This window comes from Lycorma delicatula, chromosome 2 (genome assembly GCF_047948215.1).
Source record: "Lycorma delicatula isolate Av1 chromosome 2, ASM4794821v1, whole genome shotgun sequence".
NCBI classification, from domain to species: Eukaryota; Metazoa; Arthropoda; class Insecta; order Hemiptera; family Fulgoridae; genus Lycorma; species Lycorma delicatula.
In genome coordinates, this window is record NC_134456.1 from 65,260,795 (window position 1) to 65,286,207 (window position 25,413).

Below are 25,413 nucleotides of genomic sequence, written 5' to 3' on the forward strand. Positions count from 1 at the left end.
ATCGATGGGACATGCACTTGGTGAGCAGCGCTTCACCTCTTATAAAAATGTACAAAAATGGCACGATGACTGGTTTGTCTCAAAAGTACAACAGTTTTATTTTGGCGTGGCATTCATAAACTTTCAGAGAGATGAGAAAAATTTTTAGCTAGCGAAATATTGTCCATCATCATTTTCATACAATAAACGTGTATTTTTGATACAAAAATTCCAGTTTCATATTTACACACCTTTTCTTTTTTTTCCTGTTTAGCTTCCAGTAATTACCTTCCAGATAATACTTCAGAGGATGAATGAGGATATGTATGAGTGCAAATGAAGTATAGTCTTTTACAGTCTCAGTTCGACCATTCCTGAGATGTGTGGTTAATTGAAACCTAACCACCAAAGAACACTGGTATCCATGATTAATATTCAAATCTGTGTAAAAATAAATGACTTTACTAGGACTCTCGACTTCCAAATCAGCTGATTTGGGAACAAGCGATCATCACTAGACCAACCCGGTGGGTTATATTTACACACCTGGTAATATTAAGCAATTAAATACTCTAGCTTAAAACTGATAAATCAGTAATTGAAGATTATTTAAAAAAAATGACCAAACAATCTAAAAGACCTTCAAACCAATTTACGTAAAACTATATTAAAAAAATTCCTTTATCAACTCTGTACAGGAGCCTGCTGATCCTGAGTAAGTCAATAAATTAACCCTCAATGAGTAGAACAACCTTCTTTGTCAGCAATCCATTCTTTTTAACCTTGATTTTTTTTCCCCCTATCAGTTCTGTAGGTGTAAGGCTCACCTTTTTAGGTTTTCCAAGTTGAAAACCCCCATGACTGAATGCAAATAACATCCTTTCTATCTAGTAAGGATATCCTAATACTCCTTCCCAGTAACCGGTTGGTCCTGTTCATGAGTTTTTAAATAATAATAAGCAATTAATTCTTTACTAAATTTTATCTCCACATAGCTGGATTACTGTAATGTTGTAAAATTATGTATGAAATAATATAGAATAAAACCAATTTTTTTAAAATTTAATTTTATACTTTTAAAGCTGCTCAGATAAAGATTTTCCACAATTTTTCTTGCTCTACCTAGGCAAATGCTCGAGCAGTTCTTTTTTGTTACCCATGGTATAGTGATCTACTACTTCTATCATGATATGAACTGAATTAAAGCGTTTATTTATGGATAATATAAACGGTATAATAATAATAATAACTTGAATCAGAAAAAAACTATTCTTAAATGTGTAACATTTGACATAGATTATATTATACCTTGAGTAGTTAAAGAATGAGTTGTAAATCACAGACATAACTTGTACAAGTAACAACTGAATATAAGCAATAACATCAGTTCTTGAAGTATACATATCATTGTTGTACTATTTAAATAAAAAAATACTACAATTTTAATATAATTATCTTGTAATAAGTCAAATTTATGAAAACAAGTTTCATTATAAAAAAGTATAACAAAATTCATTATAGATAAAGTCTATCACAAATTTTAAACTAAGGGATACAGAACAAAGGCAGAAACAAGATGTAATACAGAACTACGAATATTCTTTTTTACGCAGCAATCAGCACCATTCTGGAAATCTTTTTTTGGAAATTTGGAAACCTTCGAGTGCTCTCAACAGCCTTCCAGCCATTTTCCTTTACATAATAGACAAAATTATATTCTAGGCAAATATCAACATATAATATGAACACGTTTTCATGATAAGAGAAAAAAAAATCCAATCAATTTTTTTCCCCGTACATGTAATAAATAGAACAAACATAATCAAACAACTAACATTAAACAAAAATAATATTTTAATACTAAAAGTTGAGATATACCTTTACTGCATGAAACAAGAATCTACATATGTGTAGCATGTTATTTTATACTTATATACACAATAATTCAGGAGTAAAGGTAAATCGTTTGAGAACTGATTGTAGGGCTTGAAATAAGGAAAAAAATTCATACAAACATACATTCAAAAATGCTCTGTTATTGATGTACGGCTAACAAAAATTTTGCCCGGATCTCAATTCTCTCAGTGATGAGATAATACTGAAATTTTTAAGGCATTACCAGGTGTGTAAATATGAAACTGAAATTTGCCCATAGATGGCCCTAGCTGTCAATGTAGTTACCGTAAAACTGCATCATTGGTGGCATTTCCTTTCTTTGACACCTGACAAAGATTTTCAACTGACAACAATACAATTTTCATATAACAGCATAGTTTTAATTAGCATTGAATCTGTCGAGTTTTGTACCTACAAACTACAATTTGCAAACAGCATTGATTTTCTGTACCATTTAAAGAAATCTGCTGCAGAAACACATCGAATGCTTGCTGAAGCTTACAATGCGCATGCTCTTGGTAAATCACAGTGCTTTGAGTGGTTTAAAAAAAAAAAATTCAGAAGTGGTGATTTTGATGTAAGAAACAAAGAAGATGGAAGATGACTGAAAAAGATTGAAGGCAGTGGAATTGCAAGCATTGTTGGATGAGGATGCCGCTCAAATGCAACAACTCGCGAATCAATTAAATGTAACACAAGAAGCTGTCGCCATAAATTTGAAAGCCTTGGGAAAAATCCAAAAGATGGAAAAATGGGTTCCACACGAACTGAATGAAAGACAGCAAGAAAACCGAAAAACCACTTGTGAAATGTTGCTTGCCAGGTACAAAATAAAGTCATTTCTCCATCAAATTGTGAGAGGTGATGAAAAGTGGAAAGAAGACAATACTCTGTGTTTCGTGGGATCAGAAGGGTGTGATCTATTATGAACTGGTGAAACCGTTAATACTGAATGCTACCAACAACAAATAATCGATTTAAATCAAACATGTGTGAAAAACGACCAGAATATCAAAAAAGGTAACACAAAATTCGTTTGCTTGGTATTTCTCTCACCACCATCCCATTCGATCGCCCTAAAGCATAAGACTGAATGTCTGTGCCACAAATGGCTACTGTGCCTCAAAACAGCAAGGGACCAAGAACAGAGCCCTGCAGACTTCCCCTGGTGACGTATTTTTCCACAACTAGGTGTGCAACCTTAAATAGAGCTGTGTGACTCCAACACAAGGATGGAAATGCTGCTTCTATGTCAATAAAAATTACCAAAACATATTTACAGTTGGCGCTTTCTACCTTGGCAAGAGCATTTAAGATGCAATCCTCTATGCCAACCCTTCATGAAGCCATATCTTCATTTAGAAATGAGTTCATATCGATGCTTTCCCAGAGCCGTTCCACAACCAGCCTTTCAAGCAACTTGCCAATTACTGGCAAGAGGCTGATGGGTCGATAACTGCTGACCTCACTTGGATCCTTTCCTGATTTTAAAAGCATCCTCACCAAAGCCACCTTCCAACAAGTCAGAAAGCAACCTCAGTTTAGGCTGCCTGTAATAAGAGAGCCAAGTGGCAGCAGATGATAGAAAATATCCAGGTTAAGTTGGTCAATCGCCGGTGCCTTTCTCAGTGCCATTTGAGAAACCACTCGGTCTGTACATACGAGTTCCACAGCCCGTACACAAGGGAATGGTGTCTCACCCGCCCTAATGCCGACTTCTGCTTCACCCTCCGAAGGATCTGGAAACAGAGTATCCAAGAAGTGGTAAATCACCACAGATGTTGAAGTGTGATCACAACCACCAAACCCGCATCGAACACTGGACAGCACATGCAATGGCTTTGGCTAGTAACATGACTTTGCGAGCTGCCACGGACTGCGCTGCAACTCACACATGGAGTCTTGCCAAAACTTGAGTTTGGCTTCCTTGACAGCATGAACATATTCATTACGGGCGCGCTAGTAGATCCACAGACCCTCAGTGTGCATGTCATCAACGATAATTCCCATTAGGGGGTGATGCTGGTATCTTCTCCTAGTGGACCTAACTCTTGCCACACAAAGAGATTTTGCTTGATGATCACACACAGCAAAACTAGCCAAGGAAATGATTGAAGCGTTCAGTTAGGAAATACTTTCGCATGCAGCTTACTCATCAGACTTGGCTCTGCTTGATTATTATTTATTTGTATCGATGGGACACCACTTGCTAAGCAGAACTTCACTTCTTATAAAAATGTATGAAAATGGCTCAACGAATGGTTTGCTTCAAAAGAGCAACAGTTTTTTTTTTTGGCTTGGCATTTCATAAACTGTTAGAGATTGTAAAAATGTATAGCTAGCGATGGACAATATTTTGAATAAAATTTTTTTCATCCTTTTCATACAATAAACATGTATTTTCTATAGATAAATAACGGTTTCATATTTGCACAGTTTGTGTATAAGGAATATACTTCATGGTTTTTTTATCTTTATTTGATCTGAAAAATCTAATAAAACAGGTCCCACAACTGTATCTCCCATAGTTTTTGTGATATCCAACATCAAACAGAAACATTTGTTAACCACTCTCTTTTAGGTTTGAGGTACAATAACATTGTTAAATGGCTAATAAATTGGTAAATTTTTAAAAATAATTCTAAGAAAATTGATGTAAAAAAAAATCAATTTTTATTATTAAAAACAAAATACAAATTTATTGTACTAAAAACAGCTATTTTTGGTGCAATAAATTTAGAGCTTTGAAAAATTAATTTGGCAACACTAACTATATGCTTCAAAATTAATCTGAATGCTTCTCCTCACTGTTGTCATAAAACTGTGGTAATAATAAATAACATTAATAACAAATATTAGGCAGTTTGGTTGTTTTTAACATAATTTTTGTTGTGTTTAATTATTTTTGAGAATCAAGTTATGAAGTTTTTGTGTTTGCTGCACTCTATAAACTGTATCTACATTTTTCCAATTGAATCTGAATTTAAAAAAAGTGAAATTCTGTTTTGAATCCCATTTTTTCACTCATGCAGTATATGCTGATAAGAGTTTTGTATGCAGCTGGAAGTGCTTCAGCTGCGGTGGAAGAAAATCAACGTTAAATATCCTGGATGAATAGTTCTAAACCATTAAGTATTTTGTAAAATTTTTAATAAACATGAGAATGGTACACTTCCCAGCAGTCATGTTTCATTTGAATGTCAACCGGTACAAGGTAATGAACGGAAAAACATTCTTCAGCTGGTACAGCTTAGGCCAACAACGAGGACTCGAAGAATCTCTACATGAATTAACATTTGACAAAGGTCATTATGAACATTACGTAGTCATGAACTGCATCCGTACCATGTTCAGAAAGTTCAACAACTCCAGCTTAGTGACGATGCCAGACGACTGCAGTTTTGTCAATGGGTTAATAATAATTACCACTTAATTCTGTTCATATTATTTTTGGACGAAGCTACTTTTACCCACAATGGTATATAACATACAGAAATCACATTGGTGTCTGAAGAAAACTCAGATGCTGTAGTTGAATTAAATATTAGCAACAATTTTCGGTGAAAGTTTGATGTGGAATAATCGACAACGAATTAATAGGTCCTTTCATACTAGAATATATGTTATCAGGAGGAATTATCTGAAATTTTTAAAAATGAATTTTCTTACAGTACTTGTAGATTTCTCATTGGAGAAATGAATTGAAATGTACTATCAACATGATGGAGCACCACACATTTCATGAATGAAGTCTTCTTAGATGAAAAATTTACAGGTAAAAATGGATTGGACACAAAGATAAATTGGCCACCTAGATTGCCAGACCTTACTCCCTTAGATTACTATTTATGGGGATGGATGAAATGCAAGGCACACAAACAAAAAGTAGACATATGTAATGTACTGATCGCTTGTATTCTTGAAGCTGCTGCCCTCGTCAAGGAATGCCAAGATTAGATTGACAACAGAATATGTAAGGAAACTTGTTGAAAAGTGGATTGATATCAATCAATGGTGGAAGTTTCAAACATTTATTGTAAATTACAGCAGTATAAACCAGTATTTTTTTAAAAAGTAAACTAAAAGTATTTTAATTTTTCTGAGGTCTAAATGTATTGTACTAAAAACAACTGTTTTAAATTTTTATAAATTATGATATTTTTGAGTTTTGTTCTGTTATGTTTTTAATAATAAAAGTTGATTTTTTTTTTTGTTTTTCATAGAGTTTACATCAATTTTCTACGTTTTGATAACATTTATGCATTTAACAAAGTTATTGTACCTCAAATCTAAAAAAGCGTATTTTTTGTCAACAAATTTTTGTTTTAATTGGATATCATGAAAACTATGAGAGATGCAGATCTGGGACCTGTTTTATTAGATTTTTCAAGTAAATAAAAAATAAGCAAACCAACAAGTTTACCCCCTTATACAAAACCTTATAAATTTCAGTATGACTCATTTTACCAGGAACTGAAATCAGGCAAAATTTTTCACTAGCTGTTACTCAATAACAAAGTGTTTTTGTATATATGTTTGTATGAACCTTTTTCCTTATTTCAAGCTCTAGAATCAGTTCCAAAATTATTTCCCTTTCCTCCTGAATCATTCCGTATATTTTATATATATATATATATATATATATATATATATATATATAATTGCAGTATTTTGTTGGAAAAACTTACATTAAGTTTGACGCAGCATCATACTTAATACAATTTACTTTACTGATCTTTACTCATTCTTACAATTACAAAGAGGTAGAAAATCACCTCTTTTCTTTTCCATCCCTCTTCTTTCTTTCGCAGTCTGAATATTTTGACTTTATTTATGATTTTGACACTTAACAGAAATAAGATAACAGCAGTGAAATTATACTATTTACTTGTTCATCGTAAACTTATAACTACTAATCACAATTACTCAATTTACCACAGCTTCTATATTGTAATATCTTTAAATAGCAAAAAAGAGACAAATGTTGTAGATTGAGAAAAATGCCAAACCTACTAGGGATTTGAATTCCATCATGTTAGATGGAACCATTCTACTGCAGTACCTTTCATGATGAAAGGTAACATGATTATCTAGCTACTGCACTAGCTAGATAATCTGAAATCTGATTATCTAGCTTTTTTTGTGAGAAAATCTCAAATTTCATCTGCAGGTAGAAAATTAAGAAATCAACATAGCACAATAGACATTTTACTTTAGTTATCAAATGTTATTTTTGTTGTCAAGATATCTTTAAATAAATATGTAAAAAAGAATTACAAATAAAAAAAACCTATTTTTAAAAGTATTACAGATGCATAATTATATAATTAACCAAATGACCTTTGCAATCATAATTATTTTTCCTAAATGAAAAATTAGAAGCATCATAATCATGATATATGAGGATTGATAAAAAAATACACAGAATTTTAATTTTTCTTAAAAAATCTTTATTTATTCGTTAATATTGATATTATCACCTTCAAAGTATTCTTTTTCAGAATAAATATGTGCCAGCGCTTTTTCCAACTTCAAAGCACTTTGAAGTGCTGGAAGCAATTTCTGGTATGACATTTAGCTCCTTCAGCAATTCAATCTTTATCTCTTCAATGTTAGCATAACATCGTTTTTCCTGGTTCTTTTCAGCTCCTTTCAGGGAATAGGAAGAAGTCACAAGGGGACTGGCAAATACATACAATATGTCTGGCAAATACAGAGACTAAGACATTATAACAGTGTTGTTTTTAGCCAAAAATTCACGAATAAACAATGAAGTGTGAGCAGGTGCATTATTATGGTGCAACTGCCAAGAATTATTTTGCCATATATCCAAGCATTTTCTCAGATTGCTTCAGGTAAGTGGTGTAGAACTTCCAGGTAATAATCCTTAGACTCTAATAGTGATTTGGCAATTCTTTGTAATCAATCTTTTCACTTTTTTGACATTGCCATCAGTTGTGTTAATGTGCTGTGATGTCCAAGGCACTCATCATCTTCATAGCCCTCTTGGAGATGTTCATACCACTTGTAAAAGCTTGTTTTACTCATAGAAGAATCATCAAAAGCAACATTCAACATTTCTATTGTGGTTCTGCACTTTATTCCAGTCTTAAAGCAAAATTTAATGCAAATTCTTTGTTCCACTTTTTCTACAAATTAAAAATCACCAACTAAACCAAAACACATGTAACCTTTTCAAAAGCAAACAATAAATTAAGTATCCAATATGGCTACCAATGTAAAATACATTAGGAACAGGTGTACCAACATAACAAAAAAATTATGACAATTGTACTTATACAGCTTGAGAAATTAATAAGTACCACATATTTTTTGATCAAATCTAGTATATGTAAGGTATTTTTTTTCTTTAACCATGATTATTTTCTTATACAAAAACTCTTGAGTTCTGAATTTCTAGAAATAGAAATTCACTTACAAGTGTAATTAAATTTTATTATGTTACTAACCAGTGAGTTAGTTATGAATCAAGTTATTTTGTCTATGTAGTATGAATTCATATAAGAAGTGATCTTTATTTTGCAAGCAATGAGCAAATAACAAAAATTTGATAAGCAAAAGTGAGCGGAGATATACAAATTAATAAATAATATTTATATAATATTTCAATTATGTTTGTTTAAGAGTAAGAGGATGAATATGAAATTATTTAATTTCTTTGATAGTGATGATGATGATGATACTACTAACTATTTATGATACAATTAACTAATAGGATTGATTTTTAAAAAATTAATGAGATTTATTTCAATTTTTCTAAAAAAGGTGTTCTGAAATTTTTGTATACACAGAAGGATACTTCACTCACTTTATCACTCTATCATCATTGAGCTTAATAGTTGTTCACCACTCACAAAATCTACTTATTGATCCTATGTTATTATAGATAATTATTCATATATCACCCATTAAATTATTCATAGACTAATGTGAATGGGAAAAGATTAACATCAGTCTTGTTTATTGTAGTTCACTTCTGGGATTTAATATTGGTTTTCATAGTTATCATTTTTTTTACAAATAAAAGAGATATGCATATTTAATAAATTTTTGTTATTTAATTAATATATCTTTATTTATTTGCAACATAGAAACTATTAACAAGTTTTATACTATTACTCAAAAGCAATTAAAACTGATGTAATATGCTGGTTAGTAGTATCTCAACCAAGGACTTTGTTACTTAGAAACCTTACTTATTAAATTCTTGTTTAACAAATACCAGTATCTAAATAGGCTTTAATAATAAGTTGGAAATGCATTTCTTATAAGATAGGTCCAATAACACCATTTCCAACTGAGTACTACAACTTATTTTATAAAATGAGACTGCAGAATTTAATCAGTAATAAAACCAATTTATGTGTTGAAGAAAAAATATATTTATAAAATGAAATGGATCAGGGAACAAAATTTTACAAACTGATAATACAATCTGTATAAAGATATTAAGTATCTTTTTCTAATGCTTTTTAAGATTTATTTACTGTTAACTAACATCTTTTATACATTATTAATCTACTTATACCTAAATGCATATAGATTTAAGTGTCTTCAACTTTCTAGAGAAAAGTTTAACAAAATTATAAAATGTAACTGGGAACAAGCTAAAAAGCGAAGATGATAAATAAATAGAAAACCACTTCACTGTATGGCATTTGTTTGTTATGGAGAAGATAAGAGAAAGTCCTGCACCCTTTTGTCAAAGCAATATCTCAAACTGCAGAAAAAGTAACTCATTAAGTTAAAATACAATATGTGTTAATGAAAAATTAAAAAAAAAAAAATTTTCTTTAAATAAATTGTCTTTATCTAATCCTTAATAAATTTGAGGGGAAGGAGAATTGAACCTCTAAATATATATTTTGAGTATTACATACTCAAAATCTTCAATGGTTAATTATGTAGGTTTTCCAAATTTCTAAAAACAAAAATGGCACTTCTGAAAAAATAAATAGTCAAGAAAAGGTCTCACAATAAAAAAAATTTAATATCGGAATTTTTATGAAGTATGTTTTTATAAAAATTTTTGTCATTTATGTAATAATATATGTAACAGTAATAAATAAATATGCATAGAAAAGCTCAACATTCTATCATTTTTGACTTAAGTTACATCAAGTTTATACTGAACTTTCAATATTTAAGAGATGGCATATGAAAGGTTTATAAATTGGTTGTATAACAGTTGAAAGTAAAATTTTAAATGGAACATTATGCAATATGTTGTGTTATGTTGTATAACAAATAAATGTAAAATTGCTTACCTTATGAAAAAAGATAACTTTAATAATACTAACTGGTGTTTTGTTTCATATATATTCCAACCTAGGCTAAAGTTGTGTGTATATGTGAAAGTCCTGTACCCTTTTGTCAAAGCAATATCTCAAACTGCAGAAAAAGTAACTCATTAAGTTAATCACAGCATACATGTACAACTCTAGATCATCAGAAACCTTATCTATACAGCTTCACAGTAATGCTTAATGCTTTGAAGAACACAAAAGTAAAAAAAATCATTCAAACAAAAAAGATGATATTATTTGCAGAGTTTTTGAAGTAGTTATCTTATCTTTCTAGTTAACTTTTTTGTTAGAAAGATTCCATTTGAAGGATTGGAACCATCCAACAAAATATTTGAAATATGGTTTCATTCACACCAAAGTATTTAACTGCAGTTAATACTGTATCAGAAGGCAATACTTAGGAAGAGATCAATACTTTAATCAGTACTGAACAATTATTCTCTTTCGAATGATGTTTTATTCCAGGATATGTTTTTTTAATCTTATACAGTTTAATCTTATTTCAGTTTTTTCATTTGTTCATCTTTTTAATTTTTAATTTGTTTAATCTCTTTATGAGCTTTATAACAGTCAATGAGAAATGATAAAAATGTTTTAAACTATATACAGAATGTTTATAAAAGCACTCCTCAGTTTCAAGTATTACTTACATGAGTATACATTCTGAAAGGGTAAATTCTGACTTTTTTTGGTTTTTAATACACTTCAATATTGCACCATTCATTGCCCAGCATATGTCCAGAAAGTAAATCCAAGTCTCCCACGTAGTTGCCAGCATGTAGGGTGTAATGGATGCTAACTGCCACAACAGTCCTCTCCCTTAGGTGATTGATGTCACACATTTTTCTGAATAAATGTTTTTCACATGTCCTCACAAAAAGAAATCTAAGGGAGCATGTCTGGGCTCCTTGATGGCCATGAAATCGACCCTCCTCTTCCAATCCAAATGTTTAAATGCGTGCACGGACACAGTTTCAGTACTGTGGCAAAGCGCCATCTAGCTGATGGAAAATTATTCCTTTTACTTCTTCAATATAGTCTGTGGAAAGACAAAGTTTGAGCACATCAAAGAAAATATCCCCATTAATTGTACTTGCTACAAAAATGAACGAGCCCACAGTATGGTCATTCATCAGTTTGCAGCAAACATTGACTATGGGAAAATCACACTGATGTTTAATAGTTTCATGCAGTGGTTCTGATCCCCAAATCCTTCAACTGTGTTAATTTACTGACCCACTAATGTGGAATGTTTCCTCATCTGAAAATGTGACATTTTTCAGACAGTTCTCATTTTCATCAATGTTGTTAAGCATTAAAGTTGTTGGAGTTGACAACTTTATCTTTTCACTTTGTCACTGGTTTGATTTCATGTAAAAATTGCATCTTGTATGCATATAGTCTAAGCTTCTTACACACTTTGTACACTGTAGATTTAGGTATTCCTAACTCTAACTGTGCCTTGCTAATGACTTTTTTTGGGCACTGCCATATTCACATTGACAAGTATGATGAACTGTAATAACCTATCTTGTTTCAACAAATTAAATTACAAACTGAGCTTTCTGCTGCGGTGTTGTCATGACTGAGAGTGAGAATACTAACTGGATATGCAGTAAATGTCACACAGTGGTGCCAACTATGATGAATATTTGTGATGAATAACTTAATAATATAACAAACGTAAATATGAAAACCAGATGCCTTTAACTAATTCCACTATTTCATTACAAATTCCTGGAACCAAGGAACTCCTTTATAAACACTCTATATATAAATCTATATAAACTGAACTGAAATTTAATATACAACATTTTGGCCACAAATGATTGATGCTTCCATATCTATCATTGATAAGTTATGGCTGCATGGCTTTTCTGCATTTGATTTTCTTGCAAAGCCAACAGGTAGGCTCCTTAAATGAGTTCCTGTTACCTACAATTTAGCAATGGGTTGAGATCAAAGAATGATAATTTTTTTCATATACCTTACAGGTCCATATACATACTTTTTTCTCACAACTGAAATTTTTTTAAAACAAATAATAAAATAAAAAAGAAATCAGAACATACAGAAAAATGAAACTGCCTGCTGGTCAGATCCAGAGTGAACATGGTTAATACAAAATTTCATCTACGTTAAAATATTTTCAGCTTCATGGTGGTTGGTCTTTATCACTTAATAAAAGTTTTCATTTATAACAACACATAAATTACAAAAAGAAGAAGAGAAATAAGCTTATAACTCTCAAATTCATATCATTTCAACATATAACTTCTGGAAATAATTTCTTTTGTAAGCTCTTCTTAATGTGAATATCTGTATTATTGATCATTTAATCTTTCAAGATAAAGCATAGTGATGTATTTAAAGATAAATAACAGAACTTACTTATGAAAAAGTATATAACATCAAAGAAATATCCAACTTAAAATCACTAAATTGTATTTCTTATCTAAACCCTTCCTTATCTATTTCTTCATTCCATTCTATTACAATCAAGAGAAAATTTGTTTCTGAAAATTTATGTGATTCAATTTAAGTAGGTTGAAACATATAATAAATAACTTAAAACTAAAACAAATAATAAATAAATAACTAGTAACATATTTAAAAAAAAAAAGTAATAGGTCCAGCCAACATTTACAGTTATGAGAGTTAAATTAACATCTTATTTAAAGGTGTTTTATCATAATGATAAAGTTTGGTACAAGATTTCAAATGTTCATAAATATTGTTAACAAACAAAAACTGATTTTAAAAATCATAATCATAAAACCTACTAGTAGAAGTGAAAGAGAAAAACATATGCACAGCAGTGGCGGCTCACATGTAGGCACTGTGGAACTGCAGCACCCCCTATTTCCACTTGATATCACTGATAACATTTAACATAATGAGTCCTTTTTTTCTTTAATTCTTTCTTTATACTTGTACAATATATAATCCTTAAGTTTAACGTCAGTAGGCATCCTCTAGTTTATGAAAAAGATACAAAAATCTTTGTATGGAACTGCATGTTTCATAGTTCGAGCAGCGCGGTGTGCATGCACACACAGAAAGCTGCATGCGAGGCTGCGGGGGAGTGAGAGCACTGTCATTCCTGCAGTACCGACCCTGGTGTGCTGGTGGAAGATAGTTTTTTTTTTATTCTGCATGTGTACGGAATGTTCCTTGTTCGTTCCCTTTTTTAGTTTAGTTGGTGGAAGGAATATGAAAGTGGTTTAGTTGTTTTTTCAGTAGCGATCAGAAGATGGCGGAAAGCAAGGACTCTTTGATTGCCAAATCTGTCCAAAAACATGCTGGAAGGGTAAAAGAAACTGTAATTAGTAAAAACTAATTAATTATGTATTTGTTTCTCTGTACATAGAAATTTAAATTAAGCACCACTGAACTATATTGTTTTTAAGCACACATTTTATGAAGTTTTTATCATTCTAATAATACTAAAAAATATTATCTGTATTGACATTTTATTTTTTATTTGGTTAAACTGAATATGGTTTTTAAGCACAACCATGTAAAGCACAATGTGCTTAAAAACTGTGTACCATATTCTTGAATGTGAGAAGTATAGAATTAGATTATTATCCAGCTTCCAGCTATTCTATTTGATTCATTTTTTGTTTTTGGTTCTTTTATTTTATGGAAAACTTTAACTATGGCCGTGAAAAAGGTCCAGAAAAAATTTTTCTAGAGCATCACCTACACTAATTTTAGTTATGAGCCGCTACTGATGTACAGTAACATCATCAGTAACAAAAATTGTAAAGGGAAATGAGTCAAGAAATCTAATTATTACAAGTTAAATAACTACATTTTTTATCTCACTCTTTATTTAAATAATGAAAGATAAATGCAATACAAGAAAAATATATATTACAACAATGAGCATAATAATGAGTAAAGTAATATGGAATTCTGTAAAAATAAATATGAACAAGTAATTCATTACATTAGAAAATACAATAATTATGATATATGAAATCAAATATAATATTGGCAAATGTAGTACATCCTTTGGAAATGTGTTTTCAATCACTATATACATTATAAAAATATAAATCAAATAGCAAAACTGTTAATATTGACCTATACTCAAATAAACAACTTAAAACTTTTGTTATGCTTACGGTAAATGACAACAAATAAATCTGAATTATGTCAAAGAGCACTCTCATAGTTTCATAGCACTGTAAGCATAAGTGAAACAAGTGTGCCAACTATGTGTGAAACACAGTGCTAACAACTTGCATGTGTCAATAAAAAGTGATTATTAATTGAATACAAATAATAATCATTTGAAACATAAATACAGGAAAGTTCTGGAGAGAATGAAAACTAGCAGTGAAAATATAGATTGAAAGGATAAACAGTTATCTATAAAACCACAGGGTAAAACGTTATCCACAATAAATAAATTCAAGTATGTGGCATGATATGTTGAGAAGTTGGCTTGGGCTGAAATAAAGAAAAGAATATAAATGGATATAAATTGGAAGGGAATGCTCTTCTATAAAAAAAAAGTTAATTGTCAAGATGAAAAGGAAATATATACAAAACAGACAATGACAATGGCTTGGAGGCATGGACAAAAATTAAGATGTGTAGGTGAAGATGTGATCGATTATGCTAAGACGGATCAGTGAAGAGACAAGAAAGAACAAGATAATAAAAGAATGAATTCATTATAGGAAGGGCCAAAGTGAGTCCTACACACAAAGTTACAAGAATATAAGATGAAATGATTTGGGTGTGGATTAAAATGGAAATAAGATCTTGAACTTGGATGCAACTGGAAAAAGAAAGAGGAAGATCTAAGTGAAGATGTAAAGATAAGGTAAAGAGGACTTAAGGGAAAGGGGTTGGAGAAGTATGGAAACATAGAAGAGCAGGGAACGGTAAAGAATTCAAGATGAGCATGCCAACTCATATCATGTGGTACAAGATAAAATTAAAGCAGATTAAAGGAATTCAATGCAATAAAAGTTCTGATTCTGTACTTATTAACTTTTTGCTTTCGGCTCTGTTCGATCTTAAATTATAACTTTGTCAACTGCACACTTAGTCCCTGAGGTACATATACAAAAAAAAATTAATTAATAAGACCCTTTCTTGTTATGATTAAAATACACTAAGCACATCATTTGAGAAGTCAAAAACTGAATGTCGAAAGGCGTTAAAACTTTTACACCTAATAGAAATTGTACGTCTAAAAATATAAAATAATAACAAAAAAATCAATACAATTATCAATTCATGATCATATAACCATCAGTATGGATTTTAGACCATTAAAATTGAAAGGGTTAACATCCTTGATATACATCACAAAAAAACAGATTTCTAAAAAAAATGTTATAGAAATTTTTGATTAAAATGTCAAAGTCAATATTAACAAAGGAATAATTAAACTATAATTTACATATTTTTACTGATAATAAGCTTGTTTCCAGATAAAAATTAAAATATTTTTTATACATAAAAAAGAAATAATATACTGCACAATAAATAAACTTCAATAATAAAACTGAACATTTTTTACAATAATTATAATGTAAAATTAATCAATAGCTACTTCATTTTGAATTTGATTAAGGATACCCAGGATATTTTCAGGAAAAATTATTATAAATATTAAGATTTTTTTTAAGGCACAACATGGGGGAAAACTGAAGTAGATGGAGACAAAAATTATACAATAATGAAAAAAATAAAGTAATTAATCTATTTACATGATCAAAAAAAATTCACAATTAAGATTAAAATAAACTAATTTTCTAGAAATGAAGAACACTTTAGTTATCCAAATCAATTATCACATACATTCAAACATTAAATCGCACTAAATTCTCTCTTTCACTCAGAAATTTGCATTCATTATTCAATATTTTAAAAATCTTTGGATATTACACTAAACTGATAATGCACGAAGACTAAATATTCTGATATTGTTAATTACTGTAAAAAAAAATTATTAATGTCATAAAACTACTACACATACCACTAGCATAAAAGTTCAATAAAAAAATAAATAAATGAATGTATACTACAATAAATAAATAATTTAAATAATAACAACAGAGATCTAACACAAATAAAATGATAAAAAGTTTTGAAAGTTAAAATTATGTTACAGAACTTAATGCTTACTAGAAAATTTTCTAAAAAAAAATGAATGAACCTAAAAATTATCAGTTCAATAAATGACCAATTTCTCGATCAAGAAATTGAACTGCAGTTACGCTGAGAGGTAATCTACTTTTCGGCCATAAATTCCTTGGAAAATTAAAAAGAAATTATATTAATATCACTACAGATTCATGTTATATATTTCTTCTGAAGAATGTTATATGAATAATGATCTCTAAGACAAGAAATTCTTTTAGAAATAGCAAGTATCAGAATATAAAATACAAATACTAGAAGTAAGTTATAGCAATAGGCAATAAAATCATTTAATGAAATGAAATTTATACAAATTATAAGATGAAATATCAGTACATACAGTTTTTTGTTTTCTTAAGAAATACATTAACGTATTTACAATAAATTAACAGTATTAAAATAATACCTATTTTTACAAAAATATCTATACCTAAAATAATGCAATAAAATTACTCTATTTATACATATGTATAAAATGTGCTTATCTTCTATTTATAAAATAACCTTTTACATCATGAAATAACAAAGCACTTAATGAGCATTATTAAAACATGTCAAGAGTGACATTTAAAGTCCAAATAAAATTTTAGTTTTCAAAAAGTAAATTGAAAAAAATCAAAATAATGTGAAAAATGCTTAAAAGACCATAAATACTACTACAATCATTACTAATATTTTGATAATTAATAAATTAACAATTTAGAATTATTCATTTTTACTATTTTATAAGCGTACAATCATCCAAATATACAAATTAGAACCGAACATGACACCTGTAATAAGACATTTTTGTAAAGCTCAGTGACAAAAGTCATTTTTCAATTGAACAAGCCTGTACACTCATAATTTAATTGGACAAAATTAATTGCTGTTTCAAGTGATGTAAACATCCCTTTATATATGTGTGTGTGTGTATACACACTCACAAAATAATATATGTTTAATAAATAAATCATGTTCAAGTGTTTAGGGAAAAAATCAATACAACCACTTACTTAACACATCACAAATAAGAATTTATAACATTTGGTTTATAATAAAAAATGAAATGGATACACAAAAACCTAACACACGTACATATGTTATAGCTGTCAAACGAACAAATTCTATCAAAGCTTAACTCAAACCAAACCTGTAGAACATAACTACCTATTTATTTAATCTTCAGAAAAAAATAACTTACCAATTGGTCCTTTAATAATAAATCAGCTAATTTATTAATCACAAACTAAATTAAAGAAGAATTCTTCAAATATTTTGCTAAAGCTATTAGACCTATCTTCATTATGAAACTATTTTGGAGAAAAATAAGGCAGAGTGCGTTGGAAAGGACTAAAGACAATGCATTTATCTAATGCTTTGAACTGTAGTCAATATGGAGCTTTAATTCGTAACGCTAAATGATCCTCAGATTAAAACACACTTGTAGTATAGCAAGGCAAATTACAATATATTATACCAATATAGATAATATAACAGTGCAAGAATAATTATTGACACCATTATTGACCATTAAAAAACATCAACATTATGGCAGACAGGCTAGCAAGGACAATTCTTTATTTATTTTTGTAGGTACTGCATTTTATAATACTAAACAAAGTTATGAAAGTACTGTACTAAGTTATAAAGTACTTATGCAAGGACTGTTAATGTTATGTTATGCTAACTTAAGTATTATCTTGCCTGAATAATGATACCAGGACAAGACAACAATAGACACCAATAAGAAAAAAACTGACTACTTTTTATGGCTTGCTTTACTAAATCAGGGATCCTAGTGACAAACAGAATGAAGATATTTAGTCTTGATAGACAGGATGACTACATGCACTTTTCTGAAGACTTACAGATTCACCAGAAAAAGTAAAGTAAAAATGTAACAAGCACTGCAAACTGTAGAGGATTTCCTTGCTTTTAATTACCTTATCTGTCAAAGTAAAATTACTTTCTTTATAACATAATTTAATATCATAAAAAGAAATTAAAGTATTATGGAAAATATACAACTATAAGAATAAATACTGTATACACATACATGTACTGTATACAATATAATACACACACACAGAGGCAATTTTCAATTGTACAAGTTACACATAAATCTCTCTTTAGCTGGCCAATAAAAATCAATTGGATCAATCAACAAATTAAAATAATTTTCACAAAAGAATTAGCATTCATTTTTTATACTGGGTATATCAAATAAGGTACTAAAAATTTTTATCTTGAAAACATAACATTTATTTATAAACATGTCTGAATAAAATGTTTAGTAAAGATGAAATAAGGCAGCAATAAGTTAATTTCAAGAATATCATGATTATTTTTTAACTTTTAAATGCAACCTTTTTTTTTAAAATTTATTACCTATAAAAAAACAATTTATTAATTATTATTTGAAAAGTTTTTCATCCAGTATCAATTAATTTTACAGACAAAAAATTTTAATCATCATTATCATAAATAGGTAAAACACACTTAGTGTGCTTATATTATGTGTGCAAGCATGTAAAGAAGGAATTTGTTTATGATAAACATTTTTAAACTAACTACAGTAAAGTTTTACTACAACAAAATTAGATCAAATAATTTAATTCAAACAACTTGATAAAAAACAACCAATCAAAGGTCATAATGTTACTATAAATTTAATGAGTTATTGCTTATTTATTAATAAATTTGTGAAGAATTTACAAATTTGAAGGAATTATGCTAAACTGGTTTGATTCTTATTTCAACGTATGTTTATTTATTACTATAGCTGAACTCCTAATTTGTGCAAATGAATCCCTAAGTCATACACACTAACACAAGCATACATTAAAAATATGTCCCCTGTTGCGTTAAGATATTGATCTCAAATATTTAAAAACCTTTAAAAATTCCCATTTACAGAACTAACCTAGCCTAGGAAAAAATAAATAAACATTTTATTTAATTTAAAAATATGTAAAAGTAACACATAATAAAATGTCGCTTCAAAAAAATAAAGGTTAGTCTTAAACAATATAACAAATAAAAAAGCAATAAATATTGAAACTTTTTTTGATTCTAAAGCAATAAGCAGAATAAAAAAATAGCATTGTGATGTTTAATAAATGTAGGTTATTAACATTTTATAAGTGTATGTTTATTAACGTGTAGGTTTTAAAAGAGAACATTAAAAAAATGCAAAACAATATAAAACAACAAAGAACATAAATAAACAATAACAAATTTGAGATCAAGAGGTTTAGTTTATTCAGAAACTAATTCATGTATGATCAATAATAACATAAAAACCACCTAATGTTCTGGACATTGAAATAAAGGACTAATACCTAAACTGCTATTGTCTTCCTACTATTGTACTGCTACACAAAATAAACACAAAAATTAACTTTTTTTATTATAAAGAATTATAGTAAAATCTAAGATAAAGATTAATTACACAGTATAAATATGAAATGAACTAGTACAAATTCAATTATGGTGGGTACAAATGTGTTTATAAAAGCACAATTCCTACTTATGGTGATAACTCTAATGAGTGCTTCCATACATTTAAAATTATTACAAGATATTATAAGAAAAAATATTATACGAAAAAAGTAACCAGAAAAACCAATTTAATGTAATGTACTGTATACCGCTAATTACAAATCATTTACCAAAATGTTAATAGTCATTGAAAGAATTGATGGTCAGAAATTATGAGCAAAAAAATAAGACATAATAAAAACATCAAGTGTTTATATATATATATATATATAAATAAAATGTCCAAATATGCTAATAATATTAAACAATGGTCAAAACAACAACATAAAAACTGACTTAAAAAGTAGTAAATCCCCTCTAAAAAATAATAAGGAAGACAAAAAAATATTATTTATATCGAACTATGTTAAACATAATTAAAACTAAGATTGTACTATATTAACTGCAACTTGGTTTTTGTTATTTACTCTTGGAAATATCATATGATACTGGTGGAAATTTCAGGTATTGAACAAAGAAGAAAAAGAACTTTATAATGATACCGCTTTGATAAAACAGTCTATCTTACATAAGAATATTAGAGAAAAAGCTTAAAGGCAAAAAATTTATTTACTTGTAGCTGAACCGAAAGAAGTAAATAAAACAAGTAAGTGAAAAATAAAGTGAGTGAGTTAAATAAAAATAAAGTAAAGTAAGTGAACTTAGAACTTTATAAGAAGTCTTAACCGATCCATAATTACAAATAATCTTAAGTCAACTATAATAAAATAAATCTGTACAAAAAGTATGAATTACTTCATCTAATATTTTTACAAAAATTACTTATCGATTTTAACATAAACAAATATAAACCACACCAAATAAGGTTATGCACACTACAATATAAAATTAAGCTTAATGTAACTGGCAAAGTAGCACGTAACAACTATCTTTATGAAATAAAAATTTTGTTTTTTACTAACGACCTAAAAATAATGAATATCATGTAGTTTTGATAAAAAAGTCTTTCGAAAGACTGAGTGATACACAAATTTAATCTTTTTGTTTCTTTTCCTTCACTGCCTTTCAAAAATAGGTAATGGTCAAATGAAAGGTTATTAAAGTAATGAAAGAATTGTTTGTTATGTTTTATAGTTCATCAATTTGAAAGTAATAACCATCATGAATAATGATTAATTTGTTCTTAATAAAAAAAAACTCCTTTAGGCTTTATAAACAAAGTTAATAACAAAAAAATTTTGAGTTAAAAACACAGTTTTGCCTAGAGGTAAAACTGTAACACAGGTAGGCAAAGAAATAAGTAACAAATGAACAACCTATAGAACAATTAAATAGAAATGTTCCTTAAAACAATCCAGAAATTAATGAACGGTATTATAAATCATATTATGATAACATGAAACAAGAAAAAATCTCTGTAACAAATTAAAGGTCAGAAATATAAATTAAACAAAAAGATAATGATGTACTTAAAACATAAATTAAAATTATACTGATACAATTGGTGACTTCAACAAAGACTGCTATATTAAAAGAGAAAAGAATAAGAAAAAACTGATTTAAGTTAATTAGCAACTAATGTCTATAAGCAAATGAAGCATTATGGACTCATTAAAAACTTTTTAAAAATTACATGTAGTTATAAACATTAAATAATAAAATGCTTTAAAATTCTACTACAAATCTGCAATTCCTTCACCTCATGTAATTGTATTAGCCAAGATAAACTGCCTGCATTAATTATAATTATCTTGCTGAAATATTTACCAGTATGTACATTTTTCAGAATTTACAGTAAATTATACACTTAAAAAAGATTACATAAGATATCCATCCAACTGATTTCAGAATAATATAATAAAATCTACTACTACTACTATTACTACTACAATTAATGATATGTTTGGGACTGTTGTAAAAGGCTTTTCATTTTTGCAAAACATAATATAAAGGATTACAAACTAGAAGAGGCGAAAAAAACTATAACTAATACTTTATATTAAAAAAATCCTTGGTCTTAATTCGCTGATAAAATTCTATATCTATATGAAAACCCTAAAATTTACTAGGCAGCCCAAAATTTATGTAACTTCTAATTTAACAATATTCTATCTTTTAACAACTTTATTTACTCTTTTTCTGGTTACCAATAAAAAATGCTAGTGCTTTTTTATTATCTAAATAATTAAAGAAAAATAATCAATTGAAAAAAATCAAGCAAGCAAGCAAGTTAAAAAAAAGATGCATTTTTTTGGTATGTGTCTGTGCAGAATTTAAACCTATTCAATGAATAACTAAATGAGTGGAACAAAAAATTAAAAAGGAATCGCTATGAATGGTAATTACAAATCTTTATTTATACAAACTTTATTATGCTAAGTTTTTGTATCAGAATTAATATGGAAGTGAAAAAGAAAAAACATGACAAAAGAACTTCCAATAAAGAAACTAATGACACAATTATTTATGAACACAGGGATACACAACAAATCAAACATGACTAGAGAAAACAATAAATAAATCCCTCACAGTATAGGTACATAAAATAAGTGATACACATAAAACAATAATTACATGACTTGCAACAGCAAAAAAAGCAAAAATAGCTATTATTTAAATGATCGAATCAACGACTGCATAAATAATAACACACCAATGTTTTTATATACATTCTTTTTCATTTTATAGAATAATATGAAATTCAACAGCTACAAATTCTTAATTAATTAACTGACCAACAAATAATAAAGGAAAATACATGCAATTACATAGTGTCTACAAATAGATGTCATGTTTGGCTTCATTTCAGTCACTTAATAATAAATTATATATTTTTAACAACAAAAAAGAAATAAAAAAAAAAAATAATAATAATTAAGAGCTAGAGTTTAGAATAATTTAATCAAATCAGCATCAGAATGTAAAAAAAAGAATATTAAATTATATAAGGAAAAATCTTCAGTCTGAAGTTTAATGTACTACATAAATTATGTATTCATAATAAATTTTATTCCAGAGGAGCGAGTGGCTAAATGATATGTTGTTGTTATCAAAAGACAAGTGGCTTTGTAGGTGCCCTCTGCCCTCTAAAACAAAGCCCTTTGGCAGCCCTTTTGTCCTCTTCCGCCTCTTCTAATTTGCAGTCCTAGAGGAAAATCAAAACTATTTCAGTTTCAGCTGGTTTTATATAATTAACTACTTTTTTTTTAGAGAGTTGTATTGTTTAGAATTATTTAAATAAATGTAAAGTTTTTTTTTTAAATTTACTTTTATTAATTAAAACAGTACAATTCTCTTAATAAAAAAGAAAAAGGGAATATTAATAAATAACTAAATAAGGATGTGCGCCTTTGGCAAGCAGTGACCTCACATGTGAAAGCCTTTTTGTCAATGAAAATTCAAGTATGCTTGAATTAAAAATTAATGCAATAATTAAATATATTTTTAATTTGTAAATAAAAAATCACAGTTCCAATCTATTATTATATAATAAAAAAACTGCAGTTGGATATCTCATGTGTACAATATAATATCTTGACTGAAAAAAAGAGATTATTAAAAAACAGCAATACGAAAATGAATTGGGATGCACAATCTAACAACATAATTTGCAATATGTATAAAATTACAACAGCAAAGAGGAAAAGAAGCTTTCACAGGTTGGTCTCTGCCTAATGGCCATGCAAGAAACACAAATTACATTGGTTGTGCACCCACAAGCATTCGTTCGCATGCTGCTTGCTCTTACTGTACTAATTATATTACTATATCATGCATGCAATTTAAACAAAGTATTTTCATGTTTTCATCCTCAATTTTTACAAGAACATACATAAAAAAAAGCTAATGATCATGACTGAATGAAAACATCTATGATATGATAACAGTGCTTCAATTTAATATTAGCTTGTAAAAATAAAATATTAAACAAATAATAATACACGATAAAACTTATTTACAATGACTTTCTAGCACACACGTTAACCTATAACCCCAAATAATGCTTCAACTAATTAAAACAACTCTCCAAGCACCTGACAAAGGAAATTTTTCAACAACAGAAATAGCTAAGTTACAAACAATATAATCGGTAACTTTATTAAGAGATGAGATGAATTTTATGTTTTGATACACTTGCTGCAGAACAAAAATAAATATTTAAAAACAACACAACGAAAACCTACAAAAAGAACCTGGCAGTCAATCAAGCTACTACATCAAATGTAAACATAGAAATTATTACCAAATATTCTATAAAGAAATACTTATATGTAAAAATCAAAACATCACAAAATATTTCAAAACATCATTATGGAAAATGTACAAAAAAAGAAAAGCCTGGATAAAGTCAATATAGCACAGAAACAAACTTTATATCTTGAAGTTACTTGCTTCTTTTCCATTAAGTGTTCAGATACCTTTTGAAATGAAACTACCGAAATGAAAACTAAAAAGTGAATATTTCTCTGTATGTGTATTTATGGTTGTATCTTGTGTAAAATACGACAATGCTCTCTATAATTGATGAAAACTTCTTACTAAACTTTTGCAATGTAATTAAATTTTGTAACTTCTTGCAATGTAATCATTACTTTAAAAAAAAAAATTATTTTAGTGATCATCACATTTATAGAAATTGAACAAGCTAGTAGTGCCACTCCCATTTCTGCAAGAAAACACTTAGGGACACAATTCACAAAGAGAGTAAAGTTATTTAATTCATCAAATAACAATATGGTAATAGGTGAAAGATTCTGAACAAATGTTCCAACTGTCTAAAAGGTGTTATATGTTTAAGAATCCATGTACTACAAAACGAACCAAAATTTAAAAAAAAGATGATACTGTACATTATCAAAAATTTGATTTAAAAGGTTAAAATAATTTTGATATAATTTTTTTAAACTGAAAGAAACCCATGATGATATAAAAGTGCTGGGGACAAATAGTACTGCGATATGTCTGTTACTCTGATAATGGTTTATAAATTTTCAGAGGTAGGGCTTAAGAGGGATTTTTTATTCAATCTTTTGCAAGCAGTGTAAACAGTTCTTAACAAGTCATGCTGCAATCACTCAGGGTCTAATGACCTATTTCAACTTGTTTCCATCATCTGTATTTGATCATCAGTCATACGATATAAAAAAAAAAATCATTTTTGAATCTGTAAAATAGAAACCTATATTTTCATTTTTGCAATTACCACAATATTTTTAAAAAAATCCTAAGTAAACACAACATGTAAATCAATAGTTATAAAATGAATAAGGTTTTAATCTTTTACACAATGAATCAAAATTAAAAGTATTTTGTTCCACATAAGCATTACATTGCTGATAAATTTATCAACTAGTATTTTGGTAACAATTATTCCAAGTAAAAAATGAATTATAAAAGAAATAATTTAATGCGTAATTTTTTACGCAGTAAATAGTGATATTGAACATAATTTTTTGCTTTAATAGCTAAATTAAATCAATACTTTTTTGATTGCTGACACTTGTTAGAATATATTTTTCTTTTGAAAAATGTTTTAATTAATTTAAAAACATGTTGTTCT

General features: G+C 28.5%; 1 protein-coding gene across 30 annotated transcripts in view; it reads right to left on the reverse strand.

The window, feature by feature from the left end:
• Nucleotides 1–25,413, reverse strand: part of LOC142318879 (serine/threonine-protein kinase MARK2-like) — a 385,326-nt gene that overhangs the window by 20,652 nt on the left and 339,261 nt on the right. Inside the window, exon 16 of one of the 30 annotated variants that reach the window (XM_075355482.1) lies at nucleotides 13,612–22,998. The exons of the other annotated variants lie outside the window; for them this stretch is intronic. Coding sequence (XP_075211597.1) covers nucleotides 22,986–22,998 — 13 coding nt within the window. The 3' untranslated portion in view covers nucleotides 13,612–22,985. Of the gene's footprint in view, nucleotides 1–13,611; nucleotides 22,999–25,413 lie in introns of those variants that run through there. 30 annotated transcript variants of the gene reach the window in all.